The sequence below is a fragment of the Solanum dulcamara genome, chromosome 5 (genome assembly GCF_947179165.1).
Source record: "Solanum dulcamara chromosome 5, daSolDulc1.2, whole genome shotgun sequence".
Lineage (NCBI taxonomy): Eukaryota > Viridiplantae > Streptophyta > Magnoliopsida > Solanales > Solanaceae > Solanum > Solanum dulcamara.
In genome coordinates, this window is record NC_077241.1 from 72263930 (window position 1) to 72284689 (window position 20760).

At 31.7% G+C, this 20760-nt stretch overlaps 2 protein-coding genes across 2 annotated transcripts; both read left to right on the forward strand.

The window, feature by feature from the left end:
• The first annotated feature begins 5518 nt into the window (after positions 1-5518).
• On the forward strand, positions 5519-14487 carry LOC129889657 (uncharacterized). Its single transcript, XM_055965058.1, has 5 exons — positions 5519-6469; positions 8033-8069; positions 8176-8412; positions 9091-9138; positions 13716-14487. The coding sequence occupies exons 1-5, from the start codon at positions 6144-6146 to the stop codon at positions 14238-14240; spliced, it is 1173 nt and encodes a 390-aa protein (XP_055821033.1). The 5' UTR covers positions 5519-6143; the 3' UTR covers positions 14241-14487.
• Positions 14488-15666: 1179 nt separating this feature from the next.
• Positions 15667-17471, forward strand: LOC129889658 (40S ribosomal protein S30). Its single transcript, XM_055965059.1, has 3 exons — positions 15667-15772; positions 15918-16055; positions 17254-17471. Exons 1-3 carry the CDS (start codon positions 15769-15771, stop codon positions 17298-17300), a joined length of 189 nt encoding a protein of 62 aa, XP_055821034.1. The 5' UTR covers positions 15667-15768; the 3' UTR covers positions 17301-17471.
• The last annotated feature ends 3289 nt before the right edge of the window (positions 17472-20760 follow it).

Consider the following 20760-nt stretch of genomic DNA (forward strand, 5'->3'; position numbering starts at 1 on the left):
TTTCTTTTTGATTTGTGAACAAGATATACTGAATTATAACAGGGCGATTAAGTGGATCTATTGTACTTTTGTTGCTTGCAAAAGTGGATTTAGAGTATGAAGTTTATAGGAGTTCACAATAAATTTTTTATAAATATTTAATAAATTTTTTAATATCTACATATATAAAATATTAATTAAGTAAAAATTAATGAGTTCACGTAACTCCGTGATAAAAACCTCTAAACCTACCCCTAATTTTTAAGTGTTTGGTTCATTGGGCCAATCTGAGATATAATATAAAATGTGTTTAATATATAAACAAACTTAAATGTATTGGTATTATTGAGGACTGACTTAATTGTACATGAATGAATGTAGGAAGCCTTAATAATACCATAGCAATATATGAATATATTGTTATAGTATCATTAATGAATGAGTAGTTTTGTGAATGAATGAATAATGGAAACCTTATTGCTACCACAATAATATATTCACATACTCTGATGGTATTATACATGATTTAAGGAGTGTTACTGATTATATGAAACAATCCTTAATGATACCATGCCAGTATATGATGGTATCGTGGAGATGTCGCTGAAGGATTGAAATAGACATAAATGATACTATGATAGTATATAAATATATTGTGATGGTATCATTATGGACTGAAACAAACTTCAATGATACCTTGTCAGTATATTGATACTACGATGGTATCATGGAGGTCTCCTACTTTGGGGAGAAGGAAGGAAAGTCGCGAGTTGCATGCTTTGGTGGTATGAATTGTAAAAGGGTATTTGTCTATAATTATTTTTTCTTTTATGGGACATGGACTCAATTTTTTCTTTAATTTTGGAGAGTGTCTTTTCATTTGATGTTTAATATTTATATTGAATACCGATTAAATCTAAATTTCCTTATTTTATGGCTCAATTTTGGATATGATGCTCCCAACAAGATTTTTTTATTTTACAAGGGCTCAATTTCAAAAACTCTGATTAAAGGTGGAAGGATCTCAACCATCTCTCCTCAATTCATTATTTTTATTACCATACTAGTGAAATTATCCGCGCTTCACGCGGCTATATTATATATATATAATTCTTTAATAATATAAAATAGTATATAATATCTAAATTCAGATTAGTGTTGGATATATTAATAATATCGATATTTCTGTTCATCTGCGATATGATATATATTTTTGTCTTTTTTCAATATACAAAATAGAATATATTTTTTTGCATCTTTTTAAGTGCAAACTATTCATATGTATATAGTAAAATAAAATATTAATCGTAGTAAAGTAAATGGAATAAGAGGTCATATTTTGAAATAACAATATACTGCGTTAAAATATTATATTTTAATTTTCTCTATCTATTGTAAGAGTACTTAATTCTATATACAAATTCTGATTTCGTAACAAAATAAATTTCATCGTTGTGTCTTTATTATTACATTCGTTTATAATAATTTTTAAACATTAATTTAATAATTTAAAATACTATGAAAATAAAAGACACAAAAATTATAAAAATATTTAAGAGTGGAAGTTACAAGTAATATGAAGAGATATGAGTCATTAAATATATTACTAATTATGCATTGATTTTATTTGTAATAATAAATTAATGAATGTGAAAACAAGGAGAGGGGGGAGTGGGGATAAAAAATGAAACAAAAATAATCATAAATGATCGGTAGATGTGTCACCTTATTATTTCAAAAACTCCAATTATATAATATATAGATGATAGATTTTTTTAGTTATGTTATTAAGATATATAAAAAAATATATAAATAACTTATACCGTTACATTGACAAAGTAATTAAAAATAAAAAATATATATAAATACAATCCAAACAAAAAAGAATAGTGATGAAAACAAACAACAACGTATGCAAAACAAAAAAATAAAAATGAAACTCCTAATCATTATAGTCTTTTTGATTGAAATTGAATAATTATATTAATTGTGCTTCATAACAAAAAAAAAGTAGGATAGTAAAGACTAAATGAGTAGTATTTTCAATGCATCCAGCTAAGTTATTAATACAAACCAAAGTTTAAAAAAAAATTATAGCAAAAGTAGCAAAGTTACTAATATAAGTCATCATAAGAAAAAAATATAGCAAAAGTAATTCCTAATTAATCTTCAAAAACAATTTTTCTTCTACCATCTTCCTTTGCACATATATCCGTCACCATATTCTGCTCCTTAGCTATGTCAAACTTTTCATCATATGCTACAAATAGAATAAGAAATTTAAACATAATTATGAATAAATAAAATATTATACCATTAAAAAACAATCATATCAAAAGAAGGAAATCTAAACTACACAAAATATCTACAAGTTATTTTTACAATTGTACTAACAATAAACAATAATCATCTCTTCGAGTCTAACAAATACTGTAAACAAACTACAGTATGTGATTATAATGTTAGTGTAAAGTGCAAACTGATTGTTAGAGAAAATAATTACTATGTTACTTGTTTGGAGGATGATAATATATAAATTAATAAAATATTAAGAAAGCATGAAAGTACACAAAGATAAAAAGAAAGAATTGAGAATGAAATATTTCTTACCTTCATGTACTTCTTTATTGTTATACGTGAATTAAATCACAAACTAATATATTGAATAAGAGAAAGAATAATCTTGAATGTGAATCTCCATGAAACTAATTATGAATTTATATAGGCAAAATAGAGAAAATCAAAAGAAAGACTTGAAAATAAAATATTTCTTACCTTCATATAATTCTTTTTTGTTACATGTTACTCCATTCACAAATCAATATGACGAAGAGAAGAAATGATAATCTTGAATGTGAATGTTCATAAAACTCAACATGAATTTATATAGGTAAATAGAGTAATACCATAAGACACCATAAACCTACAAATTAAAGTTTGGAGGTTATGGACATGAAAATTATGGGGTTATGAATATTATTAAAAGTAAAAATTAAGGATGTGTAAATCATGGGTAATTACTCCTTGTAAATAAATTAAATAGTAAAAATATAAATTCTTAAAATATTATTATTTTATGATTAGAAGAAAGAAAAAAAAAGAGAAAAGAGAAAAATGAATTTATTAAGAATAGAAATTAAAGATATGTGAGTTATGAATAATTACTTCTTGTAAATTGACATGTGAAGAATATTTATTCTAAATGTTCCTCTATTAATAAAATATTTATTTGTAATAAATTAAGTAATTTACTTTTACAATATAATAATTAATTTAAATAAGAAAAAAAAGCCAAAAAAGGAGAAAAAAGATAAATGCAAATGAAGGCCATAGAAAGGTGTCTATGTTTCTCCTTTATATTATATATACATACTTTGCTTAAGTTTAATATTATACGTAAATACATACATCTTTTAATGATTTCCATTTCATTTTAGGCGATTCAAAGAAGTTGTAAAAGTAGTACTCCTTTCTTTTACGCTTGACTTTGCATGTTTGTTTAGAAGTAATAAATAAAATGACATTTTATTATATTATTCCTAATTATTATTAATCATTTAATACTGGGAAATGAATTGGAAAAAATTAAAACATTAATATTAAATGTAAAATAAATATAAAATAATAAATTATCTCTTATTTTTAAACTACACAAATAAAAATAGACATTTATATTTAATATATATAGTAAAAAATAAATGGAGATATTAAGCATTTGTTTCTATCAATTATTTTCTTCTAATTTGTACTACCAAGGGGTGACAAGTACATTTGGATGTTCATATTCCCATCCTAACTAATTTCCTACTTCCTTTGCCTAATTAATTTCTTTTGGTCCATTTAGTTGATATCTTCAAATATATTCCCATTGCCTAATTCATTTCTTGTGGTCCATTTAAGGTATCTTTTCCCCAAAGTTGTTGAAAGATCAAACATTTCTATTTCTAGTACAGCTCCTAATTTGTTGTTTTTTTTTTGACATTTTACATGAATAATTCAGAAAATAATTGAACAAAAAAACAACTTTTATTAGAGAAGCACATCGTGAATGACGAACTTAATTAAACAAATAATATGTTGGATTTTCGTGTTTTTACTATTGCATCACCAACTTATTACACTCCCTTTAATTCACAATACATCACCATCGGGGGCGGAGCCACATAGTGGCTATGGGTTAATCCGAATTTCGTTCGACGAAAAATTATACTATTTATATATGATTAATTTTTTTTTATGTATAAATAGTAGATGTCGAACCCTCTTCGACTAGTTCGTATATCTATTTTTCAAAATTTTAAATTCCTTATTGAAAATTTTAGGTCCAGCATTGATAACCACGAGATATTGCAAGCCAAACCTCCTGATTATCTTTTAGAAATTAAACTCTAACTTTTGATCTAGTGGCAATTTCTACCCAACTTATTCAAATGGGCCCAAAAATTTAAATAGCAATAAAAATTGATTTTATTTGAACAACTCACTTGATCACATATGTTTTATTTATAGATCTTATGCATAAATTTTTTAATAATTATCTATAAAAATGATCATATAATAAAAATAATATTTATGATGAATTACACATTGATACTATTGACTATTGTCACCATATCAGCTCGAAAACATTTACAAATTGCTATGTTTTAGTTTTTCATAATTTAAAAATAACCACTGTAATTATAATTACAGTATAAATTTTATTTCAAATTATATGACATTAAATTATTTTTTTAATTAAAGAATAGCTTACCCACCCAATTACTGCTATCAGCTTGTGTCAACCCGCATTGGTCAATCTGACACACTTCAAATTAATAAGTCCTCCAAACTTAATCTTTAAGTCCAATTTGCTGACTCCCACTTCCTCAACTCCCCCTCCCCCAAACTCAAAGAGAAACCCTTTATTAAAAAATAAAGTTAGATATAGAGACCGTTTGGATTGATTTATAAGCCGCTTATAAATTATTTTTAATTTTTTTTGAGTGTTTGACTGACCAACTTAAAGTCATTTTGTGCTTGAAATAAGCCCCAATAAATAATTGGGTTTATTTGGATGAACTTATTTTAAGCCGTTTATAAGTTGAAAATAGCTTATGAGTCAAAAAAAATAAATTTGGCTTGCACCTACTTATTTTTTAAACTTATAAACAGTTTTCAACTTATAAGCTGTTTAAAAATAAATCAATTCAAACAAACTAATAATATCTATTTGAAGAATCTAAAATTTTCATTAACGAAATTTAAATAATAAAAATATAATGTATGAGATTCAAATTTTAAATTTTCAGGTGAAATCTGAAACTCTTAAATCATTGAGTCAACTTTGCTTTTGTCATCAAAGTATTCAGGAGTGGATTCCGGTGAACACTACCCCCGCAGGGGGCCAAAGAGCCGCCCTTGGCCACATAGCTCATAATTTGAGTTTGTTATTGGTTTAGCTCATGTTTAGGTATTATAAACACTTTTTATATACTACTTACTATATATTTTGCTTTCATCGAATATGATATTATATAATATTATAAATTAAGTTATGTAGCTCAATATTTTATTTTGGATTTTATATTTTTGATAATTTCACCTTTTATTCTTTTTGGTTTGCCCCTATGCTTCCAAAGGGAAAGTAAACCAGAAACGTTTCAAAAGAAAAGCAGTCTGTCTCAAGCACAACACACACTTGCTCTCTCTGCCAAAACCCCCCAAACTCTTCAGTTCTCCATACCAATACACCGTTATATATAATCTTTAGGAAATAGTTTTTTTTATTTTTATGAGATAGTAATAAAATTTGCGTAATCCTCTTGACCTATCTGACGCCCTGAAGAAGGCGCACTGTGTTGAAATTGTTGAACCGGAGAAATGAGTTGGAATACCAACAAAATATATGTAAAAGTGATATCATCTTTTACGTTTATTTAGCCAAACATACAGTCCAAACTCTTGGAAAACTCACTCATCCCCTTTTACCCACATATTTCATCTTTTTTTTTTCCTCTTCAAAGAACCAAACAAAATTCACCATTTTTTCAACCTACCCCATAAATATCTTTAATTTCAACTAAATTCAAGAACCCCCATTTACCCCTTTTCTGTTCATTCTGCCATCTAAGCATACCCACATGCATTCATGAGTTGGGTCTGTAGAGACCATTCAGCTCGTAATGGGTTGTTGTATTTCTCAGCTGGCAGCAAAATTTGCTTTTTTTCCTCCATCACCAGCTACATATCAAGTCAAGAAAAGGGATGATGGAAGACTTGTTGCTGTTTCTACTACATCTTCTATGCCTATTTCTGGTGCTGCAGATGATATTTCTCTTGATGTGCTCTTGGTTGACACCAAAAGGAGCAACAAGATTGTAGCTTTTTACTTGAAAAACCCATATGCTAAACTTACCGTGCTTTACTCTCATGGCAATGCTGCTGATCTGGGACAGCTCTATGACTTGTTTGTTCAGCTTAAAGCTAATCTCAGAGTCAACCTCATGGGGTCTGCTTTTCTTTCCTTCCTTTTTTGTTTTTTTTCACTCTGTTGCTATTTAAAAAAAATTAATGTTAGGTTTTTGGGGTTTAGAATCTTATGTAGGACATATGTATAAGAAGAATCTTGTGTGGAGATATTGGTTCCTCTCTTTAATGTTTGAGGTTGATTTCTATGGTGATTTGTAAAAATCTGAGCTTGATATGGTAAATCTTGGTAAATTTTTTTCAAGATTTTTTATTTCCTCTGTGTTTGGGGTTTGGGGGTGAGATATGGGTCTTTATCTCCTCTCCCTTTTTGCCATGTACCTATGTTGCTGTTTCTCTCTCATAGGTTGGTAAAGGTCACTTTTTTAGCCCATTTTCTGTAGCTGGAAAGAGATGAAGCTTTTTCACATTTTTGTCCAAGTTAAAAGATTTTACTTGATTTTTACTGCCCCTTCATCTTCCTATTGCCAGTTATTACCATGTTGATCTCATGGTTTTCAGTGAAAAATTTTCATGGTTAAATGAACCTTTGAACTTCTATTGTTTCTTGGAGGTTCTCTGATTTATTTTCTCCTCATCAGTGCCTTTTGATCTGTAAATTTTTGTTGTGTTTTGACATTGAGTTTTCATCTTTCTTTCTTTCTTTCTTTTTTACTGAGATATGGAAAAGCAAAAGCAAAAGCAGTTCCGTGTGAATTTTTATTGTTGTCACAAATCACTAGTCATTTTCCAACAGTTACAAGTTTTTTATTTTCCTTGTCCTTATATGTTGTGTGATAGATTTCACTTGCTATTCACCTACAGAATGAAATGTAAAAGTAAAATAGGGTTTCACTGGTGGGGTTGGATAGAGACATGGGTCCCTACTTTGTAGATGGAATAATAAAGCATTGCTCTTTATTCTGAGACTTGCCTTTGATCTTGCTCTATCATGTGTTTTTTCAATATGCATACAGTGTCCATAGGACATGTCCTCTTCGGTGAGTTTGACAGACGTGTCGCGCGGCTGCCTATTAGGGATGCAATAAGAGTTCAGTAATTTTGTTTTTATGAGTTTGACTCAGCTGTGACAAGTCATCTGAAGCCTTAATTTGTATTTGTTAGAGTCCCACTCCCACATTGGTCGGAAAATGTGCTGGTTGTCCTTATATGGACATTGGTCGGAAAATGTGCTGGTTGTCATTATATGGACTTGGGCAATACTTTCCTAATGAGCTAGCATTTGGACTTGAGTTACGCTCAAGTTCCATTTCTTAACATGATATCGGACACTATGTCCCAGACTAGACTAACCAAAGAGGAAATCATTTTACATCATTGATTTAATCAGAATTCTTTGTTAATGTCATTTTCTTGAACATTTTCGCATATGAAATTGCCAATTTGTTCAATACCCAACTCATGTTTTATGGCACATTCCCATGTTGCAATGCAATATATAGGCTATTATACTTTTCTTTGTTAAAAATATATATAGGCTATTATACTTTGACCAGTTTTGGAATAAGTTGAGCTGTTCTCTATGCTAAAAAAATTATCCTTCTGAATTTTAACTCTTTCTTAATCCATCTCAATTGCTATGCAGATATGACTATTCTGGCTATGGAGCATCTACAGGAAAGGTATGCCCTACAATTGTTAAGCAAGAATTTAAGGATGTGGGCGCGAGTTTTGGTTTGTGCTGGCAAGTTACTTCTCCTTATTTTTATTTCTTTTTCCATGTTCTAGCCAAGCGAATTTGATACATACGCGGACATAGAAGCAGTCTATGACTGCCTTCAAACAGAGTATGGAATTAGCCAGGAAGATTTGATTCTCTATGGGCAATCTGTTGGAAGTGGTCCAACATTACACTTGGCAGCTAAATTACCACGGTTGAGAGGTGTGGTTCTGCACAGTGGCATTCTTTCTGGCCTTCGTGTGCTTTGCCATGCAAACTTCACTTTTTGCTTTGATATTTATAAGGTAACTAACACTCTTCAAGGAAATGACAATTAACTTTTTGATGTCTTTTACCTTCTTTGTCAAGTATTATTCAGTTAACTTAGTTGTTGTCTTTGAATGATAATAAATCCTGGAGCATTATTGAGGAACATAAGAGAGATGACTTTGGCAATGTTCTCTATCTGTATATTTAGTTTGAATAAGTAAATTAGGGATGTTCCCTTTGCTGCTTTGCCTCAAGATACCGAAATTACTTTCACTGACTGGAAGTTGAGTGGTGCTTCAGTGCTGGTACTGCATGGTTACAAGTTATGTTGGTCGGACTCTCTCCAAAATGCTGTCACATCTGTGTGATGGATCTTCCAAAAATATATATTACTTTTGGAGAATCCGATGCTCATCAATCAATATTTTTAAAGAGTCCGAGCAACATAGAATTACCTCATGTTATTTGATAAAGCAACCAAATAACTTGAAGAGGGTAAAGTTATTTGCCTTCCCAGGGTTGTTAGAGAAAAGTTGCAGTCAACAGTTTTGGGCTCATTCTGATGCACTTCGTGTGAATCGTGCAATGATATTGGAATTTATACGACTTAATTTGATAGTTTATTAGGGGATCAATTTGAATACCTTGTATAGATTGATTTTTGTAATTTCTTGTGACCATCTTAAGCATCTAACAGCTATGTTCATGTGCAGAATTTAAACAAGATTCAGAAGGTGAAAAGTCCTGTGCTTGTTATACATGTAAGTCATTCTTTGCATCTACGTTTGGATTCGATTCTCTTATGCAATGTTTACTTCATAGGGAAACTGAACTTTCAATTGGAAAATGATTGAAGTTCGAACAAGATTAAATTATCTAATATAGAAAAGACAACACATACACATGGATGTGAACTTTTATTTAACTAAAGAATCCTATCTGCCATGTAGACAATCCGAAATATAAGAACCATTTCCTTTTCCTTTTAAGCTCTGTTTTGTTGAATCATGATATCCATGTGTGACGTCTTGTGGAAATATCCCTTTGGCGTGAAACCTTTTGGATCCCTTGTTGCCTCTATATGGTAAGATTCTATTTCTTGTATAATCAGGGGCAGAGCTAGAGCTTCACCTACGGGTTCGGCATCAGCCAGTAGCTTTGGCTCAAACCCTGTATTTTTGTTCAAAATCCACTTAATATGTATGTATATATAAATTTTCAATAATCCAGTAAATTGCATTTTCTAGCATACAGAATTTATAAACTCAAAATCGTAGCTATGTATAATGTGTAACGGTGTCTAAAATAAATTAAGAATGTTTGAGTTTGGAAAGAAGATTTGTTATGGAAATTTATGTTTGTCATTTAATTATTGAACTGCTAACGACCTTTCTATTCTTTTGGTTGGTGGGGATGGGAGAACGAGGGGACTTAAGAATGGTATTAAACAACATTTTTAAAGTACATCATCTGATCTGATACATTATCTCATAATTTGTGGAGTCCGTATGGCATGTCGCCAGCCGAATCTTGTTTGGCAGTCATATATTTACTTCACTCAACTTGCCATGTTCTTTTGACTAATTAGGAATAAAATGCATATTATCTTATAATAGCGAAAGATTAAGTGACGGAGTTAGACCAGCTAAATTCAATGTTTGATGTTGAAATATTCTTGTATTAGTTTTTCTACCATATTTGAAGCCACTGAACTGTTACTGCTTACATAAAAGTCTGGTTGTATAAACATCTGTTTGCATCCCTCTAGCACTTTATGTAAGAATTTCTAGGCTGTATTTGTTTATAATTATGATTTTAGCAGTACATCTTAATAATGATTAAGAGGAGTCTATTAGATAGTATGGATCAATATATGTACCTTTTGGATTTGTTTAGAAATATGTAAACTGTAGCTCTTTCAGGGCCTTTTTGGTTTTATTGTACTATTATGTACCTACATGGTACCTTTTGTCCTTTTCTAATAAAATATTGCCTTATAGAAAACAAATCTTTCTTTCACTCGCACACTAATGTGCATCCTTTTGTAAGGCTCTATAGGTGCTCTAGAGCCTGTTTGGATTGACTTTTTTTTTGTTGCTCTTAAGCCAAAATAACTTTTAAGCAATTTTGTAGTGTTTGAGTAAAATAAAAAAGTGCTTATAAGCACTTGTTTTTGAGCTAACGACAACAACAACAACTTCAAACTAAGTGAAATCCCACTAAGTGGGGTCTGGGGAGGGTATAGTCTACGTAGACCTTATCACTACCTCGTGGAGATACAGAGGCTCTTTCCGAAAGACTCTTCAGCTCAAGTGCAAGAATAACAAAAATATAGTGTTTTGTTATTTTTTTTTCAAGCTAAAATAACAAATATAAGCCAAAGGCCATAAGATAGAATTTCTAACTTATGGCTTTTGGCTTATATATATGTCATAAGCCAAAAGCCAATCCAAACAGGCTTTTAGTCCCAAATTTATTTAGTTTCTGGTTGCTTCATGATTCTTCTTGATTCTGTGAAAAACAACTCCTAGAATATCAATTGCTGAACCTTGGGGCTTAAGACTACCTAGTCCTCTTCTCTTATGGTGCTTTGCTTATTTTTAGTTCCCCTCTAACTTTTGATTAATATTTGGGTTGTGTTCAGTATGGAGGAAATATTTTCCAATTTTCCCATGTTCGGTTAGTCAAATTTCAAAACATTTTCTCTACTAAATTGAGATTTTTATTTTATTTTATAAAATCAGATGTCCCCAAAGGAACAAATCAAGTTCCCTGAGAATGAGAAAAGTGACTTCCTTAGTAGAAGTAAGGAAAACAAGTTCTACAAGTGGCATTTCACATTGATTGTATCCTCCCCACCCTCCGACACACTTCATCTTCAGCCCACCCCCATAACCCCCCATGCCCACACCCCTACCCCCAACCTCCCATAATATTTGTCTATATTATATGCTAATGCTTTCAGGATAATATTTTTGTCTTATGTATTGAACACAAGAAAGTAAAAAAGAAAGTCACTTATTTTCCATCATACCAAACACACCCTTACGATCAGTGGGGCAATCGCCTATTAAAAGGAAAGATCAGGGAGCATAAGCACCCAAGAGTATGACCTAGTGGTCAATAAAGTTGGTGAAAATAATGGGAGAGCCGGGCTCAAATCCAGCAGAGACTAGATGCTTTCTTTCTATCCCATCTGCCAAAGCTTAGGTCGGTAGAGTTGCTAGATATTTGTGTAGATGGGAGGTAGTAGGTACCCGGTGGAATAGTCAAGGTGCACCTAAGGTGATCCCTTCACAACTTTATTATAGACAAATAAAAGGATCAGTGGAGCAATAAGTCTTTCTTTATCTAATAGGCCATTTGAGAAGAAGCAAATATGAGAAGCACTCTTTCGATGTGCGCGCAAGCTGCTTCAGACACCATGGTTATAAAAAAAAGACAAGAGTTAAGAAGCACTCTTGGGTTCAGAATATCATGAAGAGGTCTTGCATGATACTAAATTGGAAAGAGGCATGTGAATCATCAAATATCCGTTTCTTGTTGTTAGATCACTTCTGTTTGGACTCGTAGTTGCACTAGCAGCACTGCTTCCAGGGAGCTATGTGTTTCTCAGCATCATCTAATGTGAGTCTGAAGCGTATGTTGCCTTTGTTTGGTGGTTTCTGAGACTGGATTCTTCAGATGCTCGTTATTTACAGGAGTTTGAGTCTTTTAGCTGAGTTGCTTGCTTTTCTATGGTTAGACACATGCCATGTGGTAAAGCTTGTCCATTCTCAAGTATTCTCTGCCGTTAAATTGTCGGGTTTCTGTTAGCATAAGAGATTTGAACTCAATCTTCTGGTGAAATGGCAAATGGTGATGGATGAAGATGTAACTCATAACTAAATTAAGATAATTAAAATGGAGGGAGTGCTACGGAAGTGCTTTGTGAAGGAAAGGTACCTGCTAAAATAAACGGCAAGTTCTTTAGAACTGTTGTGAGATCGGGAAGACGAGTGGGCATCAACTGGTGATCACATTATGTTGAATTTAGTCTGATGCATCATCTCTTTCAGCATGAGTGTACCCTCTTTTAAAGATGGCTCAGCTACCTCTTTTTGCCATACATTCCACCCCAACAATGATTTGATTTGTTTCTTCTTGTACATACTACCACACAATAGGAATAAGATAAAGATAAATAGTTAGTCCCTGTTGTACCCGCTAATACCTAAAATCCCTCAATGAGGTGGTTATGCAACAAGTGGCTTCTGAGATATCAAAGTTAGAAGTTCTGGTTTTGCATTAGTGACAATCTACCTGATCTACCTGTCCATCTCAAAAGAAAATTTGATGTCCATGTAATATTGAGTTCCACACCAGTTTCCTGTAAGGGTTGTTGAAGGCTTGTAGTTAATAAAATTAGCAAATAGCTGGATTGCTAAGAGCCAGGTTGGTTACCTGAATATCTATTCAAATAGTGTAGGTCTTTACATGTTATACAAAATGCATTGATATAGATGAAACATTTAAAAAGATGTCTAAAGTCTCAAAAAAATATACACAATGCATTGATTTACACAGCGTTAATGTCTAAGTCCGATTAAGTGAAATGACCTGTTATCACGCTGATTCCTTGAGGCGTTTTCTATCCAACTTGATGGGGGAGGGTGGAAGTTGGAATTAAACAGGAGGTTAAGCTGAATTGACTCTGACTGCTCCTTAGTTATGCAATAAATGGTGGACATGCTTTGAAAATCATGTATAGCTAATGAAGGACAAAACCTTCGTGCAGATTAAAGCCTCTAAACTAAGCTTTATTTCGAAAGAATTGTGACTTGCCAAGGATCTCAGTGCTTCCCAATTTTGAAAACCTACGTTGTAGCATGTAAAAAGGTCAACATCGAGAAGGTTTTTGTCAATTATGATTCAGATTTTGGAGTATCTGTTCCGTGATAAAGAAAAGTATGTATAGATGATATTTAGTTTCTTATGGTGACTAAAAAAGATAAAACCAAAGAGCGCCTGACTAATTTGGAGTAAATTATACTTGATAGCTTTATCGTGAATTCCAACTGTACTATACTTGACGTTTGTGTTAAATGATTGATATTGGCAAATCCTAGTCCTTCAATGGCGTTATACTTGACGTTTGTGTTAAATGATTGATATTGGCAAATCCTAGTCCTTCAATGGCGTTTTAATTTCTGATGATCTAAGGTCTACAAATGTTTTATGTCCGCTAGAATATGAAGGAGAGGGAGAGGAAACACTGGGTGGATAAACTATATTTACTATATTTTTCTCTTTGCTATTGATGCATCGCGTGATGACTTCCTACTAATATGTTTTCCAGGGTACAGAGGATGATGTGGTCAATTGGTTACACGGTAATGGACTTTGGAAAATGGCGAGGGATCCATATGAGCCCTTATGGATCAAAGGAGGAGGCCACTGCAACTTGGAGCTTTACCCGGATTACATCCGTCACCTTTGCAGATTTATCCAAGAAATGGAATGCATGACCACTGAAATCAGGCTAAAAAAGATCAAACAAACGTTACGTCTGCCAAAGAGATCAGATACCACTATATCTACCAACTGCTGTTGTCAAGTGAAATGCAGACTACCTAATTGTCTAAATTGCTCCAAAGTGAGCTGCACAAAATGTTGCTATTGGCCCAAATGCCCTAAATGGAAACCCAAATGCTTGGTATGTTGGAAACCTGGTTGCCTCGGATGTTCATGCACGTTGCCAAAATGTTCATGCGCGTGCCCAGAATGTTCATGTGCATGCCCAAAATGTTCGTTTACGTGCCCAAGGTGTTCTTGCACATGTCCAAAATGCTGCTGTTGGAGCGTAAAATGTTCGTGTTGGTGATTGTTAGCAGGTGGGTGAGTATACGTATTGGTTCAGTTGAAAGGGAACAGTTATGTATAGTTTGCACAAGTAGTTGATCAACCTCAAAAGATGTGCAGTAGCCTGGACAGTTTGACATGATGTAGTTACTTTAGAAGAAATCTAAACATATAGAATTTTATTCTTTTATCTCTCTATTACTTTCTGAACTCCTATAATTCTGTACTTTTATTACTCCACTATACTCTATTCCACTATACTTTATCTGTGTCGCTTTCGTTTTTTGTGTTATTTGATATTTGTTTTCTTAAATCGCTTTGAACCTCATAGACTTATCTGACTTCTTTTTATGTTTCTTTTGAGCCGAGGGTCTTCCGGAAACAGTCGTCCTACCTTAGTAGGGGTAGGAGTAAGGTCTGTGTACACTCTACCCTCTCCAGATCTCACGCTGTGAGATTTCACTGGGTTGTTGTTGTTGTATCATTTCCTTGACACTGCTAAGTTATTGTATCTGCTATTTTAGTCCTACTCAATGTACTCATTCAATTTAGATCAAGTTCTTCCTCTCTTATTGTGAAACTCATATTTCTCATCATAGAATTGTTCTTGGCATAGCTAGCTTGGCCTTTATATCCCCTAATAGGCCCACTAGCGCGAATCTACATCAGTAATCAGAAGTCTCAAAAGTTCTAAACTTGAGAACATAGAACTTCTCAGTAGGGATTGCTTTTGTCACCTAATGAGCTCACCAATGCAAATCTATATTTGTACGCCAATTATCTCAAGATTACAATAAATTTGACTCGTGGACATAGAAAAAGAGGAAAATTGCAAATATTTCAACAATATTGTACTAAGAATTTAGAACAAAACAAAGTGTTAAGAATTAACTATACTTAATAGGATCAAACTTATAAGTAAAAGAAAAAAAAGGACCCTTAGATATTCTTACTAAATAGAGTAGTATAATACATTTTTTTTAAAAAATAAATTATAAATATGATTGGATAACTATTTATTTATATTAGTTTAATTTGTTTTGAAAAAATTACGTAAATACACAACTTATTTTACTATATTTTCTAATTCCTTACTATTTGAAAAAATTATAAAAATTTCTACTCTCTCCTATTCTCTGATACATCATTGTACATGATGTATCGGTCGGATAAAGTGATACATCACGTAAAGTGATGTATCAGAAAGTCGGATACATCACTTATCAGAACATCGGATACATCACTTTACGTGATGTATCAGGACGTACGTGATGTATCAGAAAGTGACCAAACAGAAGGAATTTCGGGTAATTTTTAAAAGAGTAGGAATAAAGTGTAATTGGAAAGAATTGGAATTTAGGTAAAATTTACATTTGTTTTTCCAATTGGACTACAAGGATTGGGCCATCATTTTCATATGGCCCAAGTGTTTTTTATCACAAAAGCCCAGTATAGTTGAATGGCCCAGATTCCTATAAATTCATCTTAATTTCCCCAGAAACCCTAACCCTAGCATTCTAACCTTCACACCGGCATCTCAGAAATCAGCCATGGGTAAGCTCCGGCGGCTCATGAATAGAGTCTTCGTTGTCAATTATTATTTAGAAAAGGGAAAAATCAAAATGAAACGAGATGAATTGATGAGCTCCATCAGGTAGAATTGTTGTTGAATGAAGATTGATTGATTTGTTAATTGTAGGTAAGGTTCACGGATCACTTGCTCGTGCTGGTAAGGTTAGAGGGCAAACTCCCAAGGTTGCTAAGCAGGATAAGAAAAAGAAACCAAGAGGACGTGCACACAAGCGTATGCAATACAATCGCAGATTCGTCACTGCCGGTACACTTTTTCTTTCTTTCCTTAATTTAATTTGTTCATGTTTACTGCCTTCCTTCTCTAATGTAAGTAGAAAGTATACGCATTGTTAAAGTCTGAATATTTTTGGCTGGAAGTAGTAGTAGTTTCATTGATACACAAACTTAATATTGTTGTTTCTATGGTATCGATTTGCACTTGTAAATGTATATGCATTTAGCAAATGTATATTAGTTGATTTGTCTCAATTAGGCTTTTGACGGAGCCAGAATGCATCCTTTCCAGGATTATGGAAAGCTTAAAACATATTCAAACTGTTAACTAACTGTAGGCATATACACAATGATACATGGAGTATATGTATATATATATGAAACTCTTATGCATAATCCATATACTTTAGTATGCAAGATTGTGCATTTCTGAAGAAACTGGTTGTGCCAGGTGTATGAATTTTCTAGTAAAATTGTACCATATGTGGAACCTCCCTAATAATCTTTAGTTGTATTAAACATTCTAGGTGACTTTAGTTATTGTCAAATCTTAATATAGTATCTGTATGGCTTAATTTGAAGTTTGTATGCTCTTCTTTTCAGCATATGATCTTACTTAACACAATGATGTATTTCATTTCTATTAAGGAAACCAGTAGGTTAATTGTTAACAACTGTAGACATGCACAGTGATGCTCAGATAATGCGCACTGTGATGTGCATGTACTTGAGTATCATATTTATGCTACTGTATGAATTTTCAGGTGAAATTTACCCATATCTGTAATCTCCCCAATACGCATTAGCTTTCCTCCGTTGTTGCTACTATTGTATTCTAGATTAGCTTTCTGATTGTCAAATCTAAGAGGTTTAATTTGAGCTTTCCTATGTCTCTACTCATCATAGTATGATCTTAATGGCAGATTTATTGTATTTCTGTAAATAAACAAGAATGTTAGTTGCTCCCAGATAAAACGGCTTTGGTAGTTTGATTGTCAAATATGTGCCGTTTAATCTGGGTTTTCCTCTTCCTCTGCTCATCATCGTATGGGCTTAACAGTAAATTTATTGTAGTTCTATGAATAAACTAGTCTGTTAGTTGCTGGACCTCTAATTTATAGTTTTATCTTTATTTGGTGGTTTCTTTATTGCTTTGGGAACATTTGAAGTTTCTCCCTTTGACATTTGAAATTTGTTTCTTATGGAATGCTGCTAATATTTGCTTGCAGTTGTTGGCTTTGGAAAGAAAAGAGGACCAAACTCTTCTGAGAAGTAGATGAGGACATCAGTTAATTTAGCCGGAGAAGTTATCTGGTTCAAGAGTTTTCACCTTTGTTTTGTTTGTAAATTTTGATTCTCAAACCTCATAATGGGAGAAGACTAGTTTACTACTGGTATTTGTAGAATGGATGAGTAATTTTGTTTTGCAAGTATCAATTGAATTTTATCCTCTGTCTTTTTATATTTTATCAAATCATTTTTTTTACTTGTTTTAATGTTGTGTGCTATTCACAGTTTCGGTTGCCACTTGTGATTTCATTGAGCAACTTTCTTGATGTTATTTCTATTAACAGGTTGGAATTGTTTTCTTGAAAATAGATCTTCATTCTTATTGTTCCATTTAGTAGGCATTTGAACAACATTTGGTTGAATTTCAAAAATGTACCTGTTGCAAACCACAATTTGTTCAGTTAGAACATCTTATGAATTGGCAAAATATTTGGGGAATCATTTGCCTTTCTTTGTTAACATTAACAATTAATTTAGAACATTGTTTGTTTATCACAACAGGATTAAACACAGATGATCTTGAATTGATGTAAAATTTTGTTACTAAATTCTAAAATGAACTAATAAAGATGTTTCAGTATAGCCTGCTACGTTTTTTGTGTTAATCAACTACAACTTCTGCTCTGTTTGGAGAACAATGTTTTCACTTTTTATGGTCGATTGCTATCTCAAACTATATATGTGAATCTGCTAACACTCTTCTGAAAATATTAGCTTGTCTTAGTGATGATGGATCAAAACACACACACAAATTTAGGTATAGAATTGTTCAGTTCTTGAATTACTGATCAATGTGTGTAACAACCCTTATGTCTAAGGTGTAAAATCTTAAATTGCCTAAATCAGTCTTAATGACTTTCGGGCTAAGGCATAAGGGTTGTTAAACACATTGATGTTTGTATATATGTATCTAACTTGTATAATTTAAAGTAAATATTATATTTTTGCATATTTATTTCTTAGTGATATCCATTAATTTTACTAATTTATGTGACATCCTAAATTAATAGTGAAAAATTAAGGTTTAATCCATCGGTGGCTTCTTAAAGTTGACACCAACTTTCATGTAGACATCTTAACTACGCTTTGTTCATTTTAGACACCTCATGTTATGCCCTGCTGTGTCATTTTAACATTTTTTTGACAATCAGTCAAATTTATAATGTGTGTGTAACACACACACTGATGATGTGTCAAAATAACGAATTAAATAAAGACACGTGACACATATATACCAAAAGTAATTTTCAAATATTGATCTTTTAATTGAAAAAAAGTGGCCAATGATTGAATGACGTGAAATTTTTTGACCAAAAATTAAAAGATTAAAATTAATCCAACCCCACCCAAATCATCTTCTCAACTACCACGCTAACCCCAACCCCTTAATCCCCCACCCCACCCATCATCTTCTTCAAGATTTGAAATAGAAGAGGAAAAGTGCTACGAAAAAAATGCTAGTTCTTGTTTGGATTCACTAAGAAAGAAGATGAAATCTCTTAGCGTTGAAATTCGTTTTTTAATCTGTGGCATCTCAAATCTATTTCTCCATGGAAGAAGTTCAAGTTTTGGGAGATGGTAGGTGAAAAATGGGGAAGAAAAATAAAAAAAATAAAATAAAAATTGCTTAAATACATATTTCACGCGTTGGTAAGGAATGTATTATATTCACTATGCACTGTCATCAAAAAGTGTTAAACTAAAACAGCAAGATATAACATGAAGTGTCTAAAATGAACAAAGCTTAATTTAAATATTGATGTCAACTTTAGGGGGTCACCTATGGATTCAACCGAAAAATTAATAATAGTTACATATTTGAAGCGAAATTATGCATTAACTTGAGATATTCGGCAAGCTCACAATTTATCGTTTAAAACTACTAATTAATAATTGAGTAACAAATTAAATAATAATGATCTGATTAACTAATCAACATAAGAAAAAGATAACAGCAAAAAAAAAAAAAGAATTGGCAGTTTGATAAATACAATTTTAAGTGCTATACAGTCACCATAAACCCTAACGATCATATGATTACACGGGGTCATTAGCCAAGTCAATAGCGCATGAAATTGATACACTATTAATAAAAAGAAACTTCATCAGGTTCCGGACTCATAACTAAATAACCAAAAGCATCATTCTTTTGCTTCAACAAAAGTTGGCATTCTACAACAAAAAGTGCTCATAAATTATACTCCCGTCGTGTCGTTTCTATTTATATGTCATTCTTATTAAATATAAATGATTCTTAATATTTGTCATTCTACAAAATCAATGCATAAATAACAATTGCCCAATATAAAAAAACTAAGTAAATAATTTATATTCATTGGTCAAATTAATTAATCAAAATAAATTAATTCATGTTCATTGATTGAAAACTTGACTTCAAAAAAATATTAAATAATGATAAAATAGTAAACTTACTTAGTTTCTCAATACACATGAAATCTAAAATGATGACATATAAATAGAGACGGAAGAAATAATTTGCTTCAATCATCCATTTGAATTCATATCTGATATTCATTTTGTTTCACCTTAAATTTGTGTGGTCTCATTACTGTAGCTCGAATTTAGGGGTAACCGTGGGCCAAGTGAAAGTGCGTTATTTGAATAATGTTAAAGAAAAAATATAATTGTACTATGTTTGTTTTATATTAATTATCTATTTTTTCGTTATTTATATGCTTCTCAAGAAATCAAAAATAAGAAGAATAATTTTAATAATTTGCCCCGATGATTATTTTTTTTTGAAATTTTATAAATTTATTTACACTTTAAAAAATTAATTATAAAACTATTCTTTTTTCTTGATATGGAAGGAGCGGCCCAATTCCACCAGTAACGTATTCAAACATGTGTCCGTCCTAACAATACTTATTGTAGCTGCAGTTCTAACATGATTGACTTTATTAATCCCTTAAATATTCAAATTATTTTCATAATTTAATAGTCGTAAGTTGTGACTGCAAAAGAAAACTATATTTTTTCTTCCTTTTTTTTTTACAATGAAAATAATATCTCTACTTTATTCAATTGTTAGAAAAATTACAAAGAAATATAAAGCTTAGTATCTTACAAGAGTTATTGTCTGGATATACTTTTAGGAATTTACAAGCAACGCTCTATCAGGATACAACAAAGCTTGAATATATATGTAATTGAAAACGCTATATCAGAAAATTCATCATATTTAACTTTTTAAAAGAATCGCTTCTTTTCTGAACGGCTGTAACCGTATTTGTTTAATTCAATTTTAAATATTAATTTAAATTTCAAAATAAATAAATTATGATTCTATAAATGGCAACTGTGGCAAACTGTGTCCAAAAGATTTCATGAAATATAATTACAAGACAGAGAATAATGTCTGATTCTATGGATCACTAAACCACTGTGTCCAAATGGCATAAAGTGTGTGTTAACTTTTTTTATTT